Genomic DNA, 25,077 nt, shown 5'->3' with positions numbered 1-25,077 from the left:
ATGAATCCAAATGAACATGTATTTATACTAAAGTAATACAAAAATGACTACAAAAGATTTAGAAGTGAGTCGTTTTTCGAGATTGTAAATACAGTATAATCGTAAATCTCGAAAAACGACTCACTTCTAAATCTTTTGTAGTCATTTTTGTATTACTTTAGTATAAATACATGTTCATTTGGATTCATATGTTGTTTTTTTCTGACTTGTGAACAAAAAGACACACATTTGCCCGTTTTCCCATTGGAAATAGTGATATTTTTAAATATCACTGTCCTGGTCACAAAAGCAAAGTTTGTGGGGAATAATAGCCATTTTCTATACTTTTGAGGCATAAGCAATTAGGAAATAACACTTACTACCCAGGAACAAAAAAATTATAATAATTTGTGACACGGTGTAATCATTACATTATTAGTGTACAAGACTCTTTTTGTTACTTTAGTAGTTAAACACTTTGGCCATAAATGGACATTACTTTTGTGCGTGTGTCTGTGCATTCCTCAGAAGATTATGGGTAATTTCAAACTTTTTGTCTGTCAGCAAGTCCTATTCCTGCAGACAGACATCATATTGTGAAAAGACCCAAATAAATAACCCCAAGTTTACAGCCAACACAAAAAAACATGTACTAGACTCAATTGTTAAAACTTGCATTTAGACAGCTTAAAAAGAATGAAGGTAGAGAGGGTTGTATAATATTTCTTTTCCAACTTAGCCCTGTCAAAAATACCTAAATATTAGACATACAGTACAAGAGAAATACAATGATTTTAAATTAATAACAGACCCAGGACTACACATGAATTAGAAAACAAGCATCTGGGAAGAACCATATGCACTGTACCCCCTACCTGCTGTAGGTTATACAAAGACCACATTTCGATATAACATATCATCTTTGTATATTAAAAAAATGGGTTACCTACTGGTTCCTAATAAAAACTTTCCATTCGTACACTACATTTGGAACCATTTAGTAGTCAAACGTTTATCAATAAAAGTAATATCGGTGCTATCCATTTAAGACATGAAATAAAGACATTATTGCTGTTTACTGTCCAGTAAGGCCCTCCAGTTGTCGCTCCATGAGTGGAGTCTCCTGATTGGGTGGTTCAGTTGCTGATGCTTGTTGTGACAGGCACTAAACAGGATGTGCTCCCAGGTGGGGTGAGACTCCGCCCCTAAAGCGAAAGAGAAAAAAATAACAAATAGGAACTGGGGAGACCATTCTCAATTATTGTACCTACAACAGCCTCGGTCCCGTTGCTGGAGGCATCAATACAAGCTGCCTGTCCCGTTGCTGGAGGCATCAATACAAGTTGCCTGTCCCGTTGCTGGAGGCATCAATACAAGTTGCCTGTCCCGTTGCTGGAGGCATCAATACAAGTTGCCTGTCCCGTTGCTGGAGGCATCAATACAAGTTGCCTGTCCCGTTGCTGGAGGCATCAATACAAGTTGCCTGTCCCGTTGCTGGAGGCATCAATACAAGTTGCCTGTCCCGTTGCTGGAGGCATCAATACAAGTTGCCTGTCCCGTTGCTGGAGGCATCAATACAAGTTGCCTGTCCTATTGCTGGAGGCATCAATACAAGCTGCCCACTTTAAGGGATGTGCAGAGGGTTTCTGTTTGTAATGCCATCTAAACCATAATCACTGCAGGTAGCAGCCCTTTATGACAGAGGTCAACGTTTCTTATCCATGGGGTCTAATTTTTAAGTTAAGAATGAAGATAAGTCTTCTGGTGCATCTGTGCGGAATTATGTCTCTATAATAACCACACACAGCAGCTATTACCTTACCATTGAATTTTAAATGAAGGTATTAATATGTGCATTGTGCATTCACAGGCCAATCTGCACAGCCCATTGTGCTCTGCGCACATGGAATCATGTGATAAAGGCTGTTTGGTGATCCTACATGTAATATTTGTAATACATTTGTGTGGTTTTCTAATAAGCAACAAATCTCATCCAAACTCTAATGATTAATGTGCATAATTTGCATGGGAAATTTCAAGAATATAGTAAAAAAAAAAAATATACATTTTTGTGAAAATTCACCATTAGTTCTGTTCTTAATATTTATACTCAACAGGGCTTGTTGTTATAGTGGTACAAAGCTAAAACCATATTCACAGTCCTTAAAATAAACTCCATTCACTGTCTAGCAAGAGAAACACAAGGATGAAAAATTAAAGTTCTAGTTTTAACACAAATAACATATAACATAGCACAGTGTAATCTGTGAAAGCATTGCAAAGCACAATGTACGAGGAGATATGGTAAGCAGAGTATGTAGAAAGATAATATTAAACACACTGTAATAAATGTACAGTACTAATATTGGAAAAGCATTTGAAAGTGTAAAATGACCACAGTAATTTTTATAAGGGCTACAAGATTGTATGAGAAGTTTAAAACGCGTATATATTTATACAAAATATACTTTATTACTGGGCGATGTGATACAGACACGAGGAGCGTAAGAACAATGCTTTCATGTATATTAAACAGGTCTGCAAGCAAACATTGAGAAAAAGGGGACAAATCAGACAAGAAGACTAGCATAGTGATCTAATCAAATATTCTTATGCTGCAATTGGGATTAACAATGTTACTAATGTTAGTCCAGGCAAGTGGATCAAAATCACTTAATGGCCCTGTTGGGTGCATCAGGTGGACTACATTTGGTACACTGCAATTGACCCAGTGTGTCCAACTGAGCCAAGTCAAAATTGCGTGATAGTTGGTTGTCGTCCACAAACAGTACTACTGAATAACAGTTACCACAGGAAGCATTTATTGGCACACTTTCAAATTCGAAGGAAGTTACAAGTTCACCAGTGCCATCAATCAATAATATAAACAAACGTGCCATTTTACTGTAAACATTACAAATACATCTGTGTAGTAATAATAAAAAACAAAAAATAGTATTCATATTAGTTTATCTCGAGTTAGTCTTTGTCACCTGGGTGACTATTGCCAAACTCATTGACCAGATATTTAGGGGTGATTTTTATTGTTTTTGGCATCTTTAAACAGCTTGTTGAATGTGACACTGACAATGTGCATCTCAAGCTTGACCTCTGTAAACCAGAAGCGGTTTTACTGAACAAGTATGCATTCTAAATTTAAAGCAAAATTGCCTCTGTTTGCAAGTTTAAAACAATTTTTTATAACATTAATGGTTCATAATGTGCTTTGTGGCAAAACAGAGCTATCTGAATGAAACAGAAACTTAAAAGCCTTGCGGAGAGGGCGACGCTAACTTCGCCCCTTGGCATCCTTTATATTTTTGCAGTTTTCACATGGGTATAACACACATTTACCATAGTTTAGCAGGTGTTATATGCTTTATCTACCTCACTGTGCTTTACAATGCTTCCCTGTGCTTTACCATATCTCTCTGTGCTTTACAACGTTTGCCTTTACTTTACCATACCTATCTGTGCTTTACAATGCTTACCTATGCTTTACTATACCTGTCCTCTCAGTGTTTTAGAATGCTTGCCTATGCTTTACCATGCTTTCTCACACGTTGCTGTGGTGGGTGCTCCTTGTCATGCTTACCTGTGATATCTGGTCTGTCGTCTATAAGCAGATCAGCAGACACCACGGTTTTGTCTCTCGTCAGGATGACTTGTTCCAGAAAATCACTGCCAAGATGCTTTTCTACCCAGGCGTACTGTGAGAGAGTATAGTGTTTTCATGGTGCACAAAACAAAACCAGGGATGCAAATTTGGCACTACAAAACAGTTTATCATCAATTTTCAAAACGATTTGAACCCTGAAAACAGTGCAATACAAAACAAATAAACAAATCAGCATCGTATTCAAACACACCACATTCTTTAATTTTCTAAGCTTTGTCCATTTTTATCATTTTAACAAACAACAATAGAAAAGTGACAGTCGGCCTCAGAAACTGGAAGTGGACTAATCGTACATCACGTGATTGTGAAGCATGCGGTTTCATGGAGTTGCGGTTGCAATCCATTACACAGAAACAACATTTTACAACATTAATAAATAATGAAAAAAAACCCAAGCAGCTTTAAAATATAGTGCACAAACAACAGTGTAACAACACAGTACGTTCACAAATAGAGCACCACATATTATGAAATACATGATTGTGACAGAGCGAATTAATCTAGTCCATAATCTCCCTCCCAATCTGTGAGGGCACTGTATTACAGGAACAGTGTGCCCCGGACTGGATGGTTTGGCAGTTTGGCCATTCAGGAAGAGGGTGGAGTCATAATACCAGAAGTCACCGCCTTAATACATAGCCGATGTGTCGGTCATGGATTGAAGGATATGTGATTGCACTCGCTACCGAAGGGGGAGTGACTGATGGTATTTCAGGGGATGTGGCGAAGCAATCTGTTCCTTTGTTATGGTTTTACGAAAAGGTCCAGGAAGGAGGAATAGCGAACTGTTTACGTGCTGTATTCTGTTTGTCTAATAATGGTTACTTGTTTGTTATTGTTAGACGGCTAATCATTGGGAGCTGTCACCACTGTTCACCATTCACTGTACTTCACCACTGTTCATCATTCACTGTACTTCACCACTGTTCATCATTCACTGTACTTCACCTTCACACTAATAATCACTCACTCTGGACTTGTGACCATGTTTGTGTTTTGTGTGTTATTTGTGTATTATTTCGGGACTGTACCCCTTGATACTACCTGTGTGATACACACCATTATGCAGAGGCAGGTACTTATTATTTAAGAGTTCCGAGCCTGCCACCCAACCAAATAAAGGAGCTGTTTCATTGAACTTTCACTGTCTTGTGCGTGTTATTCCTGAGCACTGCACCATCTACACCTGCACACTGCAATCTACCTGTTCACATTGATGTATTCATATTTTTGTGTTGATTAGTTCAACTTGATGCGACTCAAGTTGTTGTAGATGTTTTTTCTTAAGCCTTGCAGTTAAAAATGTTTCTGAATTAGAATTTCTCAAGTACTCGTGCTCCACCTAGTGGCCCTAGTCAGTATTTTTATTAAAAAACAGGACATTCGGAACTACAATAGGTTAAAGTAATCTCTGTTTACAGGCCATGCTTTATGACTACCCAGCATATTCTGGGTCATCTGGAGGATGAAACTGCCTCCATGCCTTCACTGGCTTATTTTCCCCTATTGACTGACATGCTTTCAGCCAGTAACTGGAGGGGGTGGTGCTCAACTTAACCCACGACCATACTCATAACTTAGACTAGCAAAGAAAGAAGGATGGTGCAGTTAAATGTGTTTTGGGTGTAGTACCATATACCAAGCATGGTATGGCAATGGTTCGACATGACAAATGTTGATAGTTCATGTTTGTACGACAAGAACAGGTTATTTACTGTTCTAAACTGATACTGGTTATTTATAACATTGTAATATATTTTCATGAGGGCTGGTATTATTACAGTCTCTGTGAAAGGTTAAGTTCTTATAATTAGAGGAGAAACTTGCAACCAGAGGTTCAAAATAGCAACGGAGACTAATAAGCGCAGGAACCATGCATTTACATCAACAGGTATTCCATTGTTTTTGTTTTTAATGTTAACGGATGTAAAAGCAAATGCAAATACAAGGTATTTCATTACATAGTGGTTGATTCACTGCAAAAAGCGGGGTGCTATTTCATTACATTACCTTTTAAATAAAAAATAAACACAAACAAATAAATAAAAAAGGTCGCAATCATATAGCTCATTCCACCCCAAACAGAATGACCTGATTCTAATGTGTGAGACACTTCCACCTATAGCAGAGTGACTCACTCTCTTGTTGAGACACTTCCACCCCAAGTGTAGTGACATGATTCTCCTGTGAGACACTTCCATCCGCAGCAGTGACCTGACTCTCCTCCTGTGTGAGACGCTTCCACCCCAACCGGAGTGAACTGACTCTCCTGTGTGAGACACTTCCACCCCCATCTGAGTGACCTGACTCTCCTCCTGTGTGGGACACTTCCACCTCCAGCACAGTGACCTGACTCTCCTCCTGTGTGATGAACTTCCACCCTTAGTGGAGTGACCTGACTCTCATGTGTGAGACACTTCCACCCCAGTGGATTGACCTGACTCTCCTCCTGTGCGAGACACTTCCACCCCAGCAGAGTGATCTGACTCTCCTCCTGTGCGAGACACTTCCACCCCAGCAGAGTGATCTGACTCTCCTCCTGTGCGAGACACTTCCACCCACAGCAGAGTGACCTGACTCTCCTCCTGTCTGAGGCACTTCCACCCACAGCAGAGTGATCTGACTCAATATTAAACACAGAGGTAGCAAACAATGGATATTAAATCTGGTTATGTAATATATTACATCCCCAAGTCCAAAGACGTTCTTATTTTAATCAGGTCAGTGCTAGGGGATCCCCCCTATATATATATATATATATATATATATATATATATATATATATATATATATATATATATATATATATATATATATACATATACATACACATATATACAGTGGCTTGCAAAAGTATTCAGACCCCTGACCAATTCTCTCATATTACTGAATTACAAATGGTACATTGAAATTTTGTTCTGTTTGATATTTTATTTGTAAACACTGAAACTCAGAATCAATTATTGTAAGGTGACATTGGTTTTATGTTGGGAAATATTTTTAAGAAAAATAAAAAACTGAAATATCTTGCTTGCATAAGTATTCAACCCCTGTGCTATGGAAGCTCCCAGTTTGCACCGATGAAAGAAATTGCCCAAACGAGGACACAATTACCTTACCATTGACCTCCACCTGTGAACCATTAAAGTTGCTGTCACATTTTCTGGATAAAAACCCCATTGTTGAAGGATCATTGGTAAGGCTGTGAATCTGAAGGAAAATGAAGACCAAAGAGCATTCTACAGAAGTCAGAGATAAAGTAATACAAATGCATAAATTAGGGAAAGGGTACAAAATAATATCCAAGTGTTTGGATATCCTAGTGTGCACAGTTGGATCAACAATCAGGAAGAGGAAGCAGTATCACACCACAAAGGCACTGCCAAGAAAAGGCTGTCCCTCAAAACATGCTCAAACAAGAAAGAGACTTTTGAGAGAAGCCACAGAGAGGTCAACAATCACTCTGAAGGAGCTACAGAGTTCAGTGGCTGGGAGTGGAGTAATGGTGCACCAGTCAACCATATCAAGAGCTCTGCATAACACTGGCCTGTATGGGAGGGTGGCAAGAAAGAAGCCGTTACTCAAAAAGTACCACCTGAAAGCATGTCTGGATTTTGCCAGAAAGCATGAGAGTGACCCAGCTGCAATGTGGGAAAAGGTTTTGTGGTCAGATGAGACCAAGATAGAGCTTTTTGGCCAAAACTCAAAGCGCTATGTGTGGCGCAAACCTAACACTGCCCATGCCTCAAGACATGCTGTGGGGATGCTTCTTATCAGCAGGGACTGGGCATCTTGTTACAATTGGACGAATGGATGGAGCAAAATACAGGAAAATACTGCAAGAGATTCTGCATCAGTCCACTACAAAACTGAAACTTGGGAGGAAATTCACCTTTCAGCAGGACAATGATCCCAAGCACAAGGCCAAAGCAACATTGGAGTGGCTCAAGAACAAAAAGGTGAGTGTCCTACAGTGGCCCAGTCAAAGTCCTGATCACACTCCCACTGAGAATCTGTGGCACTATTTGAAAATTGCGGTCCACAAGCGTCGTCCAACCAACCTGAACAACTTGGAGCAAACCTGCCAAGAAGAATGGGTCAAAATCACTCCAACACTGTGTGCAAAGCTGGTACATACTTACCCAAAAGACTTAAAGCTGTTATTGCAGCGAAAAGTGGCTCTACCAAATATTAATGTGTGGGGGTTGAATACTTATGCAAGCAAGATATTTCACTTTTTTATTTTTCTTAAAAATATTTCACAACATAAAACCAATGTCACCTTACACTAATTGATTTTGAGTTTAAATGTTTTAAAATAAAATATCGAACAGAACGAAATTTAATATATATATAATATATATATATATATATAGATATATATATATATCCACAATAGAGATATATAATATATAGGGTATACCAAAGAGGTTACCAAGGCCCCTGAGAGTGCTCCAGGAGATTACCAGCACCACCTGAGAGTGTTCCAGGAGATTACCAATGGCAACAGCTCGCTGACAATCGGAGAGTGTGTTTACAGACACATCTGCAAAAGTGAAAACTATGGGCCATTCTGGAATCTTTGCTGCAGTTTTCCATTGCCAAGTTCCAACAAAATCAGAGGCAGTAATCACTGAGGACTGGTCTTGTAAATCCCAGCCCCTAAATTAACTTTGCCCAGAACAGTGTTTGTTATCGTCTTTCCTTGCTCTCCAGTTATGTCGACCCCCTGCTTTATTTTAAATCCTGTCCCAGATACAGCCCTTAGTGTTCACTAATCATTTACACTCCTTTCTTGTTTGCCCAGTTTGTGGAAGGCTACAAGTATCCTCTCGTATTACGAAACAAATGCAAAGGTTCTAGATTATTCCTTTAATATATTAAACGACAAACATTTTGGCTAAAAGTCTTCACAATTTTGAAACGTTTGTCATTTAATTTATTAAGTTTATTTAGTATTATAAAATCCATGAAGGTAAATACCTGAAGCACCTTTTTGAAATATGAACAGCTCATTTTAATATAAAAATTGAGGGTGTGAGCTCTGCACAGCTATAACCGAACACAGGAAAAACAGATACACACAATATCTAAACTCGTTTGACTAAAATCCCATTTTAATTAGCGCTTCTCTATCTTTGTAGAGGCTTTAAAATTGAAGAAAAAAAAAGTGTGATAATGGTGGTTTGATGGTTTTTGGCACCAGGTAGTGCTAGCATTAAGAAATACTGAAAGAAACTGAACACATGTAATCAGCGCTCCAGATAAGGGTTTGGGTCTGGGAGTAACTTACCCTGTAGTTTTAACACTGAGAGAGAAAAATGTATTTTCAGGGGGTAAAATGCAACATTACCTTGAAGTCATGAGTAATCTCGATAAATACGGTAAAGGTGGTGTGGTAGGATGGCTTGTGGTAACGTCAGACCAGAAAGAGAGATACACGCCCAGTACTGCCTCTAACACACTCAACTCCATTCAGCTAAAGCTCAGGGTTTTATATTGATGTGGCTGTCCTCAAACTGGCAATCAATTAGCCAGTGTGAATACAGCCACATTCTACACAAGCATTTCTGGAAGGGAAGGTTTTTAACAAAACATCAATAAATAATAAGTTGTTTTTAACAAAAACACATTTAAATAACAACAATAAAACAGTGTTTAAAATAAACACAAAGCAGTACATTTAAATCAAATTAATTGTGTGTGTTCTACAAGGCTCTTTATCGGCTCAGCACATTTTTTCGAGATGTCACATTGACTCTGCAAATTAATTACGTTACTATATTTAAACATTGCATTATTAAACTCAATGAACATTTTAAAACTTCAATATAAACCATGCAGATAAATAAAATAAGGAAATGCATTAATAAGTTATAAAACAGTTTGTTCAATATTATAGGCACCTTTCTTTTAGAGGTTGCCTCTGACAATGGTTCCAGCTGGATTTGTAGCTGGACTTGGGTGTTTACTCTTCAACCTGTGTAGCTTCAAATTTTTTTATTCTTACTGTAATTGGCTGCAGAGGCTAGCCATAGATTGGATGTTTGTTGGGTTAGTTTTTCTTGTGTACAGTTTCCTAGTAACTGAAGACATTGTATTCTGGGAGATGTAGTTGTTAGTGGAAGTTTTAGGGGCGGCGGGAGGGGAGGCAGACAAGCTGTGCAGAAAAATTGTTTTATGTATTTTTACGCATTAAATTAAAATTTTGTGAGTATTCTGGATTTTTTAATGCTTAAAAACGGCAGGTAGGCAACTTGTCTGGACCGCTGCATGTAATGATGCTTTTTGAAAGCTGTGACAGGACAGTGGCGCTATATTATAAGTTAACAGATCATGTTTCTTATTCTATAAGAGATGTCATCTTGTGCAGTTTGGGCAAGGGAACTGCGAAGCAAAGCTGAGCTGCTCAACCTGAGTGAAATGATGTCTCTTATACAATACTGTTTCCGTGGACTACAATGATCATTTCAGACAGAGATAAAAAAAAGAAATAACTTTAAAAAGTTGTGGTATAATAGTGATAATGACATTGCTGTGGCATGTTACAAGGTAATAATGGACTCAGGAGGTCTGTTATTGACTCAAGAGTTCTGTTACATCTGTTCTGTTCTGTTCTGTTATAAAACTCTGTATATAAAACTTACCTTCTCATAAGGGCAGTGGTTGTACATCTTTATAGGACTTGTGCAAATAAATACATCTGTGCTATGGAAAAAATGAGACAGTAAATTAATTTTTGACAAACACACCATAGTTTAAGAGTCCTACCAAGAGAGAGAATCTTACCTGCCGGATCAGTTATCTTGCCTGTTGATGAAACTGCCATTACTGTATACTGTGTTCTAAAATCAGTTTCTGCTATACAAACGCTATACTTAGACCTGCTTTTTTCTGTTTCAGATACTATGTGCAGTGACATCGCCGCACATTCTCCCAGCTACCGCAGAGAGACATCGTCGCACATTCTCTCAGATACTGCAGAGACATCGCCGCACATTCTCCCAGGTACCACAGAGAGACATCGCCGCACATTCTCCCAGGTACCGCAGAGAGACATCGCCGCACATTCTCCCAGGTACCGCAGAGAGACATCGCCGCACATTCTCCCAGGTAACGCAGAGAGACATCGCCGCACATTCTCCCAGCTACCGCAGAGAGACATCGCCGCACATTCGCCAAGGTACCGCAGAGAGACATCGCCGCACATTCTCCCAGGTACCGCAGAGAGACATCGCCGCACATTCTCTCAGGTACCGCAGAGAGACATCGCCGCACATTCTCTCAGGTACCGCAGAGAGACATCGCCGCACATTCTCTCAGGTACCGCAGAGAGACATCGCCGCACATTCTCTCAGGTACCGCAGAGAGACATCGCCGCACATTCTCTCAGGTACTGTATCACCAAAGCTGATTTCCTAAATTCAAATCTTTCTTTGAGCTAAAGCATTATTTGTTTTCTGTCATTTTGTGTTTATTAAGTATTTTATTAGAAGGTTTAACCATTTAAATAGGAAAAAAAAGAAAAATCATAAATGTGTTTTACTAAACTGGAACCAAAAATGTCTTGCTTTTAGGGGTCATGCATTGATTTACATTTTTTTCAAAAGGTTTCATAATTTATAGTACCTTGATGCACTGTAAACCATAGCAATTGAATGCTGTTTGTGAAAAACAATGTAAAATATAAAAGTATATAGATGACTATCATATAAAATCCCGTATAGAGCTATTGTGCTCTTACCATGATTTAATGGGCAATCCATCTGAAAAATGTACAAAATGTACAACAGCCAAAAAAACTAAAACAAAAAAAAAAAGAAGACTCTGGATAATGGAATGGCGCCACCTAATGGCTGACAAAAGTTTTTTTTTGTGACCAATTGTTTTTTTTTTTTTATAACATAAACAAACCATAAAAAAATAAATAAAATAAACTATTTCATTGCCAATGCTTGCCCATTAAAAAAATAATAAAATTACTAAGAAAAAGTTACTACAATATTGTTATCTAAAAATAAAATCACACACCAAAAATAGAAGCCCGTGTCATTTAAACATCAGCATAGCCAAATCGTCATCAGTTGCACTCCATGCCTGTATAGTTGTCAGACTTGCCTTATTAATCCTGGCTGTGGCTGAATCATAGGAGGCGTAGGGTCTATCCAAAGCCGTAAAATGGATTTCTTGGCTGCAGTTAACCCTGCCAGAAGTATCCTGCTCTGGTGTAGAGAAAGGCCCAGGGAGGAGTCATCATTCAATAGAAATACTACCAGATTTTTTATGATCTGAACCTCAGTCAGATCAGCAATAGTTTGAGCTACACTGTCCCAGAACGCAGTCACAATCGTACATTCCCAAAACATGTGTAGGTATGAGCCCACTGCACCAGTCTGACAAACTGCACAGAGTGGACTAGGGGACCTTTTCATTTTAAACAGTATGTATGGAGTAGCATATGCTTTATGGATAAGTTTAAAGTGTATTAATTGGTGAGCTGGGTTCTTGGAAGCTAAAAACGTATTGTTCCATACATTGTCCCAATTAGGAGAAAAGCCCATTTCCATTTCACGCTCCCAGATTTTTTGTAATTGGCAGAGTATTACATGCTTGTTTTAGCAAGTGTACATAAATAGTTGAGACTGTCCCTCGGGAACAGCTGTCTGTCACCAGCCAGTCTATCAAAGGATGAGGACATACATCTGAGTTCCAAATATAGAAAATAGTCTTAAATATAGAAAGAGAAGTCTTCCTTGAGTTCCTGGAACGTTCAAAGGCCTTTACTGTTAAAAATTTCTTTAAAACTATGCACACCGCTATTTGACCAGACAGGGTAAATAAAAGGCTTACCTTTTAGTAAATGATTATTATTCTAAATAGGAAACTGTAGCAGGGCGGTAGGATAGCCCTGCTGTTTATTTGTATTGTTTGTTTATTTTTAGAACGGGGTCTCCCCCTCCGCCCGTGTTGTTATTTTGTATTTGTTTATTGTTTTATATTTGTGTTTATAGATGACGGCGAACCGCTGTGTGTTTTGTTTGTTTATTATTTTGTATGACAACGTAGCTGTGCTTTTAGTTTTGTTATTGTTTTGCAGCGTGGATGGGAAGCCCCATCCACATTATAAAACTCGTTCAGAAGGTGGCCATCTCCCGAATTAGTTAAGTGATTCATTTGTTGCTAATCGGGAGATGGTCACCTGTATAAATACCTGCAGCTCTCTGCACTCGGGGTGGGTGTTCAGAGGAGGAACGAGAGCGAGCGAGGACTGAGAGAAGAGAAACTAAATTTAAAAGAATATAAGGATCCACGAAGGCTACTGCCCAGCCGGACCTTAATTCATTATTTGTGTTCGAGACTTGTTTTATTTCAACCTTTTATTTTGCTCTGTGAGCAAGTGTTTATTTTTGTTTAAATATTTTATTTTTTCTTTAATAAACGGCGCACGCGCCACTGCACGGTACCTTTTGTTTTTGTTGTGCTTCCTTCTGGTCTGGGTCACCGCAACGCCATTTCCTGCCACACGTGGTGTCCAGCGTGAGATCACCAACGCCTCCTGGACTCTGGCCAGAAGAGGTACTGCAGAGGGGTACTACAGTTTTGTTTTTTTTGTGTTTTTTGTTTTTTTTTTTTTTTTTTTTTAATTAATCGTTATAATTTAATCGTTTTTTTTTTTTTGGAGTGAGGAAGAGGAAGGAAGGATGGGAGGAAAGAGCAGAAGCTGCAAGAAGCAGCAGCAGAGGCAACAGCAGCAGCTGCAGCAACCGCAGCAGCAGAAGAGGTGGTGGACCCGGGCTCAAACTCGGTTCGGACCTCTGGACTGGGCAGCAGAGCAGGAAGAATGGAGGGCTGAAGGGGCCCCCATGTGCGGAGCCGGTGGTGAGTTTGGGCACGTTCGGGAGGACTGCCCTTATGGCGACCCCCAATATGAGGAGGCCTGGAACCAGGGCCTGGTTGAGGATGCGGCAGAGTGGTTCTGGGTGAGAGACCAGACTCTGCCAATGCCCAAGAGGGAGGATCCCGAACAGCCACAGCCCAAACCTGCCCCAGTGGAGGAGGAGTGTCTGCTGGTCCCACCACAGCCACAGGAGGAGGACGGCTGGGAAGCCCTCCTCCACAGCATGGGCGTACAGTATGGTTGCTGCATCTGTGGGGAGTGGGGCCATAAATAAGTCCTCTAGTCTATGTGGGAGAAGTACAACTGCTTTCAAATTCTATGTTGGTCCATGTTTTTAAGGCTCTAATTTGAAAAGCCCAATAGTATAGTTTAAGATCAGGAAGAGACAATCCACCATTGACCTTTGTGCGTTGCAGAACTGTTAGACGAATGCAGGGACGTTTTTCATTCCAAATAAATTTAGATATAATAGAATTGGCTTCTTTAAAAAAAGCAGGATATGGGGATAGGGGTAACATAGAAAATAAAAAATTAACTCTTGGTAATATGTTAAATTTAATCGTGGCTATCCTGCCTTGTAAAGATAAATGCAAGGAGACCGTTTCTGCAGGTCTTGTTTAATTATGTCAAATAATGTAGTGTAATTAGCTTTAAAAGTTGCACAGAGGGGTGAATCTGAATTCCCAAATATGTAAATGTATTATTAGTTGGGACTGTAATAAAGAGTACTGCATTCTTTGCAGCTAGATTTAGAGGCATTAAAATTGATTTAGCCCAATTAATTTTATAACCAGATATACTGCCAAATTTAGTAAATAGTGCTAGACAGGAGTTGATTCTGAAATATCTGAAAGATATAAAAGAATGTCATCTGCGTAAAGAGAAATGTAATGTTTTGAGCCTGCGGTTGTTATTGGAGAGATATCTGTACTTTGTCTAACAGCTTGAGCTAGCGGTTCCAACGATAGAGCAAATAGCAATGGGGAGAGAGGACATCCTTGACGTGTTACCCGTTGAAGTTTAAAAGGGGAGGATTGACAGCTACCAGTCATCACAGATGCCAAAGAATTGTTATATAGTACTTGCACCATATGAATAAAAGCTGGACCAAATACAAAACATTCCAAGACCAACCAGAGGTAGTGCCACTCAATTCAATCAAATGCCTTTTCCGCATCCAGGGAAAAAACTGCACAAGACTCAGAGTGGGAGGCAGCATCACAAATGACATGTAGTAATCTACGAATATTGTCAGAAGCTAGACGCCCTCTCATGAAGCCTGTTTGATCAAAGTGGATCAAAATACCCATATATTGTTCTAATCTAGAAGCCATGACCTTAGCGTAAAGCTTTGCATCCGTGCACATAAGGGAAATTGGATGATAACTGGAACATTCATTTGGATCTTTATTTTTTTTCAATAATAGTGAGATTAAGGCTGGATTTTGGTCCCTATGAAAACAGCCTGTTTCAACAGCATAGTTTATAGAGTTCAATATAAGAGGACCAGCTATATCCCATATTGCTAGCAAGAACTCAGGGGAAGGCCACCTAAGCCCGGAGACTTATGCTTTTGCATACATTTAATTCCCCGTTTTAATTCTTCTAAGGTAATAGGTGCATCAAGAAGTTTACTTTGATCAGGATCCAGTTTAGGTAGATTTAGTTTGCTTAGAAATGTTTTACAACCTGTGTGATCTGTACTGGTCTCTGATGTATATAATTTGGAATAGTATTCTTGAAATGTTTTATTAATTTCTTTAGGTTTTGTAAGCAATTATCACAAAGACGGCTGGAGTGGCAGACATCAGACCAGAAATAGGAACCAGGAAATAAACAAAGAGGTGGAGTTTTGGGGAAGCTGAGTACTTCCTTGCGTTCAGCACTTAATAAATGAACAGACAGTAAATAAAAAGGTTGTAACAAAAACAGCACACAGCACGTGAGGCCAAAATAAACAGAGAAACAAAACGGACTAACACTTAAACAAACAGTGGACTAACAGACAAACATGGTGAGTCAAAACAACGGTTATATCTTTTATTTTATTTTTATTTTTTCTCATTTAATTCTCTCCTCTCCACACCCGTTCTCCACTCATCAAACACACAACCTCGAGTGAGTGAAAACATGCTGCTTTTATGCAGCTGTACCGAGACTCGATTGCTAATCAATCATTCAATTGGAGTCGCGGTACAACTGAACGTGAATTAATAAAATGCAATTCCCCGCGCTCACATATTATTACGCTTTACTTGCACGTGAAGTGCTGTGCAATACAAATACAAACATACATTTTAAACACTCGTGTTACACAGACCCGTTTATATCCCGTGTACCAATGACTGTACACCAACATTAACACACAACATACAACACAAAATACACACAGGGGTGGGGCACTTTGCCACACAAATACATTATTTACAGTTTTAATCACGCTAATTGCTGCCAAACATTCATTATGCTTTAGTCTCAGAGCCAGTAATCTACTAGATCTTTCCCCGTGGTAATAATAATTTTACTTGGTGCGATGATTGGGGGATTCTGCTCGCTACAACGTCAGGGCTTTAAATTCGGTTTTGAGAATATTTAATTGTCTTGCTCTATCCTTTCTCTAAAATTTGAATTTGGGTTTCAAGGTTAATAATTTGTTTGTTTCTAGAGGTGTGTATATGGGAAGAAAATGCAGTGCAATTACCTCTCAGAAAACACTTAGTGACTTCCCAAAGAACCTGAGGATTCTTAGCAGAACTGAGATTAAACTTAATAAATTCTTGTAGTTTATTATTAAGCTGTGTAATAAACTCTGAATTTTGTAAAAGAGAAGTATTAAAACATCATCTCTGTGCACATGGAGGGCGTATTGTAGGTAATATATTACACAGTACAGGGGAATGATCCAAAATTAATATTGGCACTGTCAATTTTTGTCACATATTCAATAAGTGTAGATGAGGTAAGAATATAGTCAATCCAAGAATAGGTTTTGTGTTGAGCAGAAAAGAAGGTGTGGTCTTGCATTATCATTCTTCAAACGCCAAATATCCCGCAAATTAGTATCTCTAATAAAATTATTAAAAACCACTGACGAATTCAAACAATTATCAGCTGAATTGGGATTAGATTGATCTAAAACCGAATTACTTACTGCATTAAAATCTCCACCTATTATTAACTGGTGCTTGGAAAAATCTAGACAAGCACTCGCTATACAAGAAAGAAAGTTAAGACCATAGTCATTAGGGGCATAAACAGAAACAAAAGCAAATTTAACATTGTTCAAGGAACCTGGCAAATAAGCAAAACGCCCTGAGTCGTCACCCCCAGATCCTTCAACAGAAAATTTTAGTTTACTATTTACCTATAAGAACCCTCTTAGTTTTATTAGTTGCAGAAGAGTATGCTGCAACACAAAAGTGTTTATTTTGAAAGCAGTGAATGTCCTCAGATTTAAGATAAGATTCCTGTATTAATGCGATCGATATCCTTTTACGGTTCAAAAAATCTAAACACTTTGTGCGTTTAACAGGCGTATTTAAGCCACGGACGTTCCAAGATAGCATATTAATATCATCATGGTGGATCAACAAATGAAAAGCTCAGGAAAACAAACAAAATTAAGAGACATAGGGTGTATTCTACTAGTTGCAGCAAAGACCACGTTGTGTGAAAAGATAATATGCCAGTTAAAATAGATATCAGACAGATATGGTATGCAAAACAGTACAATATAATTGTAGGCAAGCACTGACAAACAGACCAACAGTAAAGAACAGATTTGTAAAGAACAGATTACTAACAATATACTAACAATAAACCCAAGGCAGTCAGCAGAGGTAGAAATTACTCTCATCTGCTAAAAAAATAATTGTTAATTGTTGATTCGTGACCCCTCAACACAGCAAGGTAATGCTCTGATCTCTAAATCAACCACAAGAAAAAAAATATGTATATAGACTTATTATTTTTTAACCTTATACACCTAGCCCCGAAAAAAAAAAAAAAAAGCGCTTTACAGTATAGCACAAATGCAACCACATTAACAAGTAATTTGTCAATAAGCGATGAGCAATCTGTAACGTCAGTGCTGTCATACTTTAAGTCCCGGTTAACTTCAGACATCGCTTCACAGTTCAGATCCCTTGCTGAGTTGCGTCCATTGCCGAAATAGGACTGGCAGACTCCAAAGAGACCGCGAAATCTTCAACTTCCATAGGTGTTTTAAATAGCCAGCGTTTCCCCCCCATGAAACACCTTAACCAGAGCTGTAAAAATCAGGAAAGACTTGATCCCCTTCTGAATCAGACGTTTACTGGCTTGTGCCAGGGGAGGGCACTTTGCCACATATACCCTCTTGTGCAAAACACACATGGCCTCAATGGCCACCTCCCCCCTTAAAATCCCAAAAGTCTTGCTGAAAGTCCTGGGCCAAGAACAGTGACTTTAGGGGTTGATGGGCATCAATGTTGCCAGTAGACGTGCTGACAGTGGGGCGAATCTCTCCTCCCGCTGTTCCACTGGCAGCGGAAATGCTGCCAATGGTGCGGCTGTCAGCAGACGTGCTGACAGCTCCCAGACTGACTCCTTCAGCCGGGGCAAGTCCAGCAGCGGAAAAGCTGCTGGGGTTGGTGGTCTCCAGACCTCCCCCAAGATCTCCGGCAGCAAAACTGCTGCAGGGGAAGGTGGTCTCCTGACCTCTCCCCCCTTTTTCATAGCTGACAGATCCCTCTGGGGGGACTCCAGCCCCCAGAACTCCTGCAGCAAAATTGCTACGGGGAAAGGTGGTCTCCTGACCTCTCCCCCCTTTTTCATAGCCAGCAGCTCCCTCTGGTGGGGCTCCGGCCACACTGACCCCTGCGGCCAAGCAGAGCTGACTGTAACCCCTGGGGAAGCAGCTCCACCGACCCCAGGCAATGCGGAGCAGCAGGCGACCCCAGGCGATGCGGAGCGACAGGCAACCCCAGGCGATGCCAGGCAGGCATCCTTGGGCGAAGCGAGGCAGGCATCCTTGGGCGAAGCGAGACAGGCATCCTTGGGCGAAGCAAGGCAGAGAGTCAGGACAAGCTGCGGTACGAGTGTTGGCCCTCTTCTCGGCCCCTGCGGCTGGGCGGTTCTTCCCCGTGCTTCCCTCAGCAGCCTATGCAAGGGCTGCTGAGGACCGCCAGCATCTATTCCTGGTCCTTCTGTTGTAGGGAGAGGCAGCTCCTGCGCCTCTCCCCCTGATGGTGATGGAGGCAGAGGCAGCTCCAGCTCCTCTCCTCGTGATGGTGGGGGAAGTGATACCAGCAGGCATTTATCCTCTGCTGGTGGGGGAAGTGATACCAGCAGGAATTCACCCTCTGCCGGTGGAGGTGGCGGAGGCAGAGGCAGCTCCTGCTGCTCTGCTCCTGCCGGTGGAGGTGGCGGAGGCAGAGGCAGCTCCTGCTGCTCTGCTCCTGCCGGTGGAGGTGGCGGAGGCAGAGGCAGCTCCTGCTGCTCTGCTCCTGCCGGTGGAGGTGGCGGAGGCAGAGGCAGCTCCTGCTGCTCTGCTCCTGCCGGTGGAGGTGGGGGAGGCAGAGGCAGCTCCTGCTGCTCTGCTCCTGCCGGTGGAGGTGGCAGAGGCAGCTCCTGCTGCTCTTCTCCTGCCGATGGAGGTGGCAGAGGCAGCTCCTGCTGCTCTGCTCCTGCTGGTGGAGGTGGCGGAGGCATGTAGTCTCCTGCCAGTGAAGGTGTCGGAGGCCGAGGCAGCTCCTGCTGCTCCGCTCCTGCTGATGGAGGTTGCGGAGGCGTGTAGCCTCCTGGTGGCAGAGGTGGGAGTGCCATGTAGTCTACCCTTATTACAGGGGACTTGTGTGGCTCTCCCTGCCTTGCAGGGGACTGGTGCGGCTGTCCCTCACTTGCAGGGGACTGGTGCGGCTCTCCCTCCTGCTCTGGAGACAGAGGTGGGACCTTTCCCTCTGGCGCTGGAGATGGCAGCAACGGCTACTCTCCCTCTGGTTCTGGAGGCAAAACCAGCAGGCATTCTTCCTCTGCTGGTGGAGATGGGAACTGCAAGTCTCCCTTCAGCCCAATGAGGATGCAGGGAAGCGTTGCTCCCACTTGGAACACAACCTGCTGGGGCAGTCCCATATCGGTAGCCAAGTAGTTAATCACCACGGCTGCCGGGTTCATGAAGGGCACTGGTTAGAATGTTGTTCCTAGCGTTCTCCATCTCTGGCTCACAGCAGGTCAACAACCAGTGGGAGGTCCTCCCCGCTCCATCTCCGGGTCCGACACCAGGTCTAGCATCTCCTCAGAGGATGGGAAAGGCTCTGTTTCCTCCCTCCTGGGCTCTAGTTCCTCCTCCTCCTGCAGTCGGTGCTGCCGCTTTCCTCTCCTGCTTCTTCCCATTTCTTTATTATTATATTTATTTTTATTTTTTTTTTTGTAATCCAAAAACCACTTCCCCCCCCCCCCCCCCCCAAAAAAAAAAACCTCCCCCCCCCCCCCCCCCCTGTCCTGCTCTGGTCTGCGTCTAGGAGGCGCTGGTAGTCCCGGTTCTGACACCACGCGTCGCAAAGACGGCCGGAGTTGGGGAAGTCAGACCAGAAACAGGAACAAGGAAATAAACAGAGAGAGAGGTGGAGTTTGGTGGAGCTGAGCGAAAGGTCTCGCTCATAACACTATGTAACACAATTTTTGTTCCTGGGTAGTAAGTGTTATTTCCTAATTGCTTATGCCTCAAAAGTATAGAAAATGGCTATTATTCCCCACAAACTTTGCTTTTGTGACCAGGACAGTGATATTTCAAAATATCACTATTGCCAATAGAAAAGGGGCAAATGTGTGTCTTTTCGTTCACATAAAGTCAGAAAAAAACAACATATGAATCCAAATTAACATGTATTTATACTAAAGTAATACAAAAATGACTACAAAAGATTTAGAAGTGAGTCGTTTTTCGAGATTTACGATTATACTGTAAATAAGTATGTTAATACTGTTCGCCTCGGAGAACGACTGTCCGCACACATAATGTGATCTGCAGATACTTAAGACAATAAACATTTTAACTACATGTGTTGTAAGCCTGACTTCGATCGCAGAATTTGACCATTTTAATCACCAATACAATGAGCATACCCATTGCTAAGCTTTGCACACATATGATGGTGGAATGATGCAATACCTGCCGTGGCCGGGTTCTGTCCATTGCGCTACCATTGCTTGCAAAGTGAAGTTTTGTACACATGAGTAGTACAGTACGGTACCATATTGTGTGCTTTCCCTGAGTCAGGAATACCAACAGCAACACAAATACGCGTTGACTCGTATGTGTTTTTAAAAATATTATATGTTTGATTGGTAATATTTTTTAATCAGCTTGGAAAAGCTACTTAACAAAAACGGGCTTTGTAGCACCGGTACTCGTCATTCTTTTCTTGGTCTTTGTGAAGGCGCAATTTTCTGAACTCGTACCAGGTATGACTCTTGTATCTTAGTTGTGTATTTCCAAAAAATTACTAACGACGGTTGTTTTTATTGGCCATAAGAAGTGATATGTTGATGATTACAAAGCAGGCCACAGCACCCAACATTTCATTGAGCTGCTAATACTGCTGACTTATATATTTTGTTAATTCATAGTGTGCACTGAGTATCTGCTACTTACTAGACTTTCAACTCGTTTGAACTAGTTTGCGACTTGCGAAAGCTGCAAAGCTTTAGTACATCTAGCTTAGGATCTGTTCTTTCCCATATAAAAAAGTTAACCTGTATGACAGGGGAGCAGTCAACATAAAGCCTGATTACAGCCAGAATAGCATAAGTACTTGTCCCATGCTAATACAATCTACATTAAACAAGATTTTTTTGCTACAGCTGATCAGTAGATCCCGGATACTTTGGGATCAAGAATGCACAGGTACAACCAAGGCCCAAATTGCCACATACCAATGTTCACTTCATACAAAAGTACTTTTAAACTTTCATCTGATAAGTGACGCATCAAAAACAAAGTTAACAATTAAGTGGGACTCCTTTTGAGGAAGTTACAATCAAAAAGTAATCTGTTACAGTTACAAGTTACTTAAAGAACATTGCAACTCGTTACAGTACTTCTCAAGCACAGTTTACATTTTACAGAGATTTTTTTTTTCCCCAGTTTGATCAGGCTGCAGCTTGTTCACTTGTTCCCTCCTCTGACATCATTTTCTATCAAGATGATATGAAAAGCACATTCATGTAAGACGTGTGAGGTTTGACCTGCACTGTTGAAGTATTTTTCTGATTACCATGTTATGCATTAGCTGTCGAAAATTACATAATTATTTCACATAGAATGTAATCTGTTACCACATTTTGCGTCTGAAAAAGAAACCATTACAGTTACAAGTTACAGAAAGACGTAATCAGAATACAGTACAGTTACATGTGTCACTCACTGTGAATGAGAGAGAAGGAATCTGAGCTGCAAATCTACCTCCTGATCAGTAAGGGTGCTAAGTAAGGTTGGGGGTATGCTTGAAAGGGATGGGCCGACTCAATAGTAGGACAAAACCTGAAGTCGGCCATCTTGGGAAAAGGGCGAAGCTATAATTCTACGGATGAGCTGTGCTGTGTGTGCAGAGACTGGACAGGGAGGAGTTTGGCAGTACAAAGGGGAAACAGCTACGTGAGTAGGGCCCCTTCCACTGAAACATTAATAAGCTGGAGCACTGTGTTTTTATTGTTGGCAGACGGAGACCTTCTTGGGAGCTGAGGCTATCAAGCCAGCACTGACCCGTTGCACCTGCACTGCCCCACCACCGCAACCTGTAACTTATCATGGAGCACCTCCCCGTGCACACCCCTTCAACTTGTGCACTTGTGGAATACAGTGTTGTTTATTATTTGTGAAAACTTTTTGTTTGGGACTGTAAACCCACAGTGAGGCCCTCATACCAGTCCTGGTATAGAGGGTGTTTGCTTTATTAAACATGGACGGTTTTGTAAATATACCCTCTGTTTTGGACATTCAATCTTTTGCACACAACTCACATCCTGACACTCCCCAACATTGGTCCCATGTTTACTGTGCAATCAACTCCTTTATTAATTATAGATTAAAAGTACTTTTGGATGAAACAAGCATTATTTTATATTGAACTGTACGCAGGTTGATTTCCAAGGTCCCCCCTGTACACCCACGACACATCGCATTCCCCTCATGATAAACTTATTAAATAAAATTATTGTTTTCTAGTTTTATCAAATAAATTACCAAAATCAAGGCATGACTCATACAAACTGGAAAACATGCAGTGGTTTCACAACTGTAACTTTAAAACATGTAAGGAATAACACAGTGAAACTCACTGTCCTAACTTTAAACCCATAAGAAATAACAGAAACAGTGAAACTCACTTTTTAAATCTTGACATCTGCTGCACAGCCTCCACCGCCCCAGGAAGAGGATCGAGTTCCATAAAGAAGTTCTGCGACTCCCAAATACTAATTGCCTTCTCCTAAAAGCCAGAAGTTATGCATGTTAGCTTGCTCACTGTCCAAGCTACTGTGTGTGCAACACAATGTATTTACAGACCTAAGTACCTGTTCAGTTGTTTAGTTTCTAACAGTTTTTACAGTACTCATTTAAAAAAGAAAATTGAGTGAGGCGATCTGTGTACTGAAACAAATTGCGGTTGGTTAACAAATTGTATTTTTTAATGTTGTATGTATCTGAACTGTATACAGTAGGGTCACGGCTCAGGAGTTTATGGAATGGGCACAGAGCATCGTTTTAGCTGAAATCTATCTTAATGAAACAAAAACTGAATTTTGGAGAAAATCATTGAGATAATAATCACTGCAGTCAAATCACAGGAGGTGATAAAACAACAAGGAATTATATTGCAAATGTGTTCCTCTATAATTAACATAAAGCATGGCAACACACAGTATATCAAATTAACTTGTATATTGTGTAATACATTTAATATATAACAGCTGTAAGCTGTCTTATGTTCAGACAGAAATGTGCTTGTAACTGTAAGCATTCCATGCAATAGCTGTAAACCTATTTACACAGAAGCCTTCACTGCTGGTTATTACCACTTCATCCATTCTGTAGAAACATACTGCAAACAACGCATGATAATGTGAGGCTTGCACCCATGAAATGGGCTGTATGTTTCATTACTTCATTATGTCCTATAGTGGTGTGAGGGCCATGCTATTAAACTACAGCACAGAGGGACATGCCATGACCACTGCAGCATCCTAGGGTACCCCTGTAAGCTGTGTCAGAGTGGGGTTCACTACAGGACACCCCTTAAACTGCCTCAGATTGGGGATCTGATTATACTATTTTTATACTGCAGTCTTTGATTACATTTGTGTTTGATATTTGTGCCAACGTGGTTATTTATTGTACAGTAATTGTACTGTACAATAAATTAGTATTTTTTTCTCATTAGGCGGGATTATTTATTATTATTATTATTATTATTATTATTATTATTATTATTATCATCATTATTATTATTATTATTATTATTATTATTATTATTATTATTATTATTATTAATACAACGATTTAACATATTTATTTAGCATTGTCAAACATATCCTGATACAGAGGTGTGGCCACCCGGAATAGCGACATATTAATAGTACATTGTTATTCTCCAATTACATTAGCTAAAATAACCCAAATTATTTCAATGGATAATACACACTGCATTACACTTACACAGAGATCACTTCTTAACTGTCCATACTGGGTGGAGACCCAAAATCCCCTGCGATCTTCCAAGCTAATGTAAGGATCATTGGGAAACTTTGCTCGAAATTTCTTTAGAAACCCTCCCTCAAAATCCGCCAGGACTCCATCCATGTCGACCAAAACACGCAGCCTACAGCGTTGCCTCGTTCCTGACGCATCGTTCGTTACTGCAGAAAACCATCTGACCATTACAGATATAAACGCATTTTCTACCTTTTGTGCATGTGAAAATCCGTTAATTAAAATCATGTTTTATAATGTGTTCAGCTTAAACTACACACGCACGACTGGAATAATAGCAAATGTCCCTGTGTCAAATTAAAGGTATGGGGTGCATTTAAATGATATTTTCCGACGGCTGTAAGATCAGGAATGCTGTGTTTTCACCTTACTCTTGTAAGCAACTTGCACCAGGGCTGTACCGTATTGCACACAACTGTTTGGCAAGTGACGTTAACACTCAGCTACCTAAAAATAACGGTACGTACCGGTGGTAAATACGAGAAAGGCTGTTTAAAAACAACAACAACAACTCTTACTTGCCCGGTCGGCCCCAAATTGTCATAGTATATTATTGATCTTTGCAACTTAAATAGCTCAAAAACAACAGTGTCACTGCAAAAACTAACTATTTTTGAGAATTCGCGTTATTTACAAACATTTGCCGCTGTAGTCTGCAGCTATACCTCCTCGGGTTAGGCCTGCAGCAATTCTGTTTGTAGCACAAATACAGAATGGAATTTGCTTCTGCATATTATTTTTAGGCAATAGCTGCTTTCAATAACCCGGTAGCAC

General features: G+C 40.6%; 1 protein-coding gene across 3 annotated transcripts; it reads right to left on the bottom strand.

Moving 5' to 3' along the window:
* Positions 1-331: 331 nt before the first annotated feature.
* Positions 332-25,077, bottom strand: LOC121330991 (5'(3')-deoxyribonucleotidase, mitochondrial-like). 3 transcript variants are annotated; one of them, XM_041278064.1, is made up of 6 exons: positions 24,942-25,077; positions 24,250-24,449; positions 22,923-23,023; positions 10,306-10,366; positions 3,575-3,689; positions 332-1,184 (listed from the first exon to the last, which is right to left on the bottom strand). In XM_041278064.1, exons 1-6 carry the CDS (start codon positions 25,033-25,035, stop codon positions 1,045-1,047), a joined length of 711 nt encoding a protein of 236 aa, XP_041133998.1. In that variant the 5' UTR covers positions 25,036-25,077; the 3' UTR covers positions 332-1,044. The 3 variants fall into 3 exon arrangements, with proteins under 3 accessions (XP_041133998.1, XP_041134000.1, XP_041133999.1); XM_041278066.1 differs by having other exon boundaries at positions 24,969-25,060; XM_041278065.1 differs by having other exon boundaries at positions 24,250-25,033.

The sequence above is a fragment of the Polyodon spathula genome, chromosome 18 (genome assembly GCF_017654505.1).
Source record: "Polyodon spathula isolate WHYD16114869_AA chromosome 18, ASM1765450v1, whole genome shotgun sequence".
Classification (NCBI taxonomy): domain Eukaryota; kingdom Metazoa; phylum Chordata; class Actinopteri; order Acipenseriformes; family Polyodontidae; genus Polyodon; species Polyodon spathula.
This window is presented reverse-complemented; position numbering and strand designations above follow the sequence as displayed.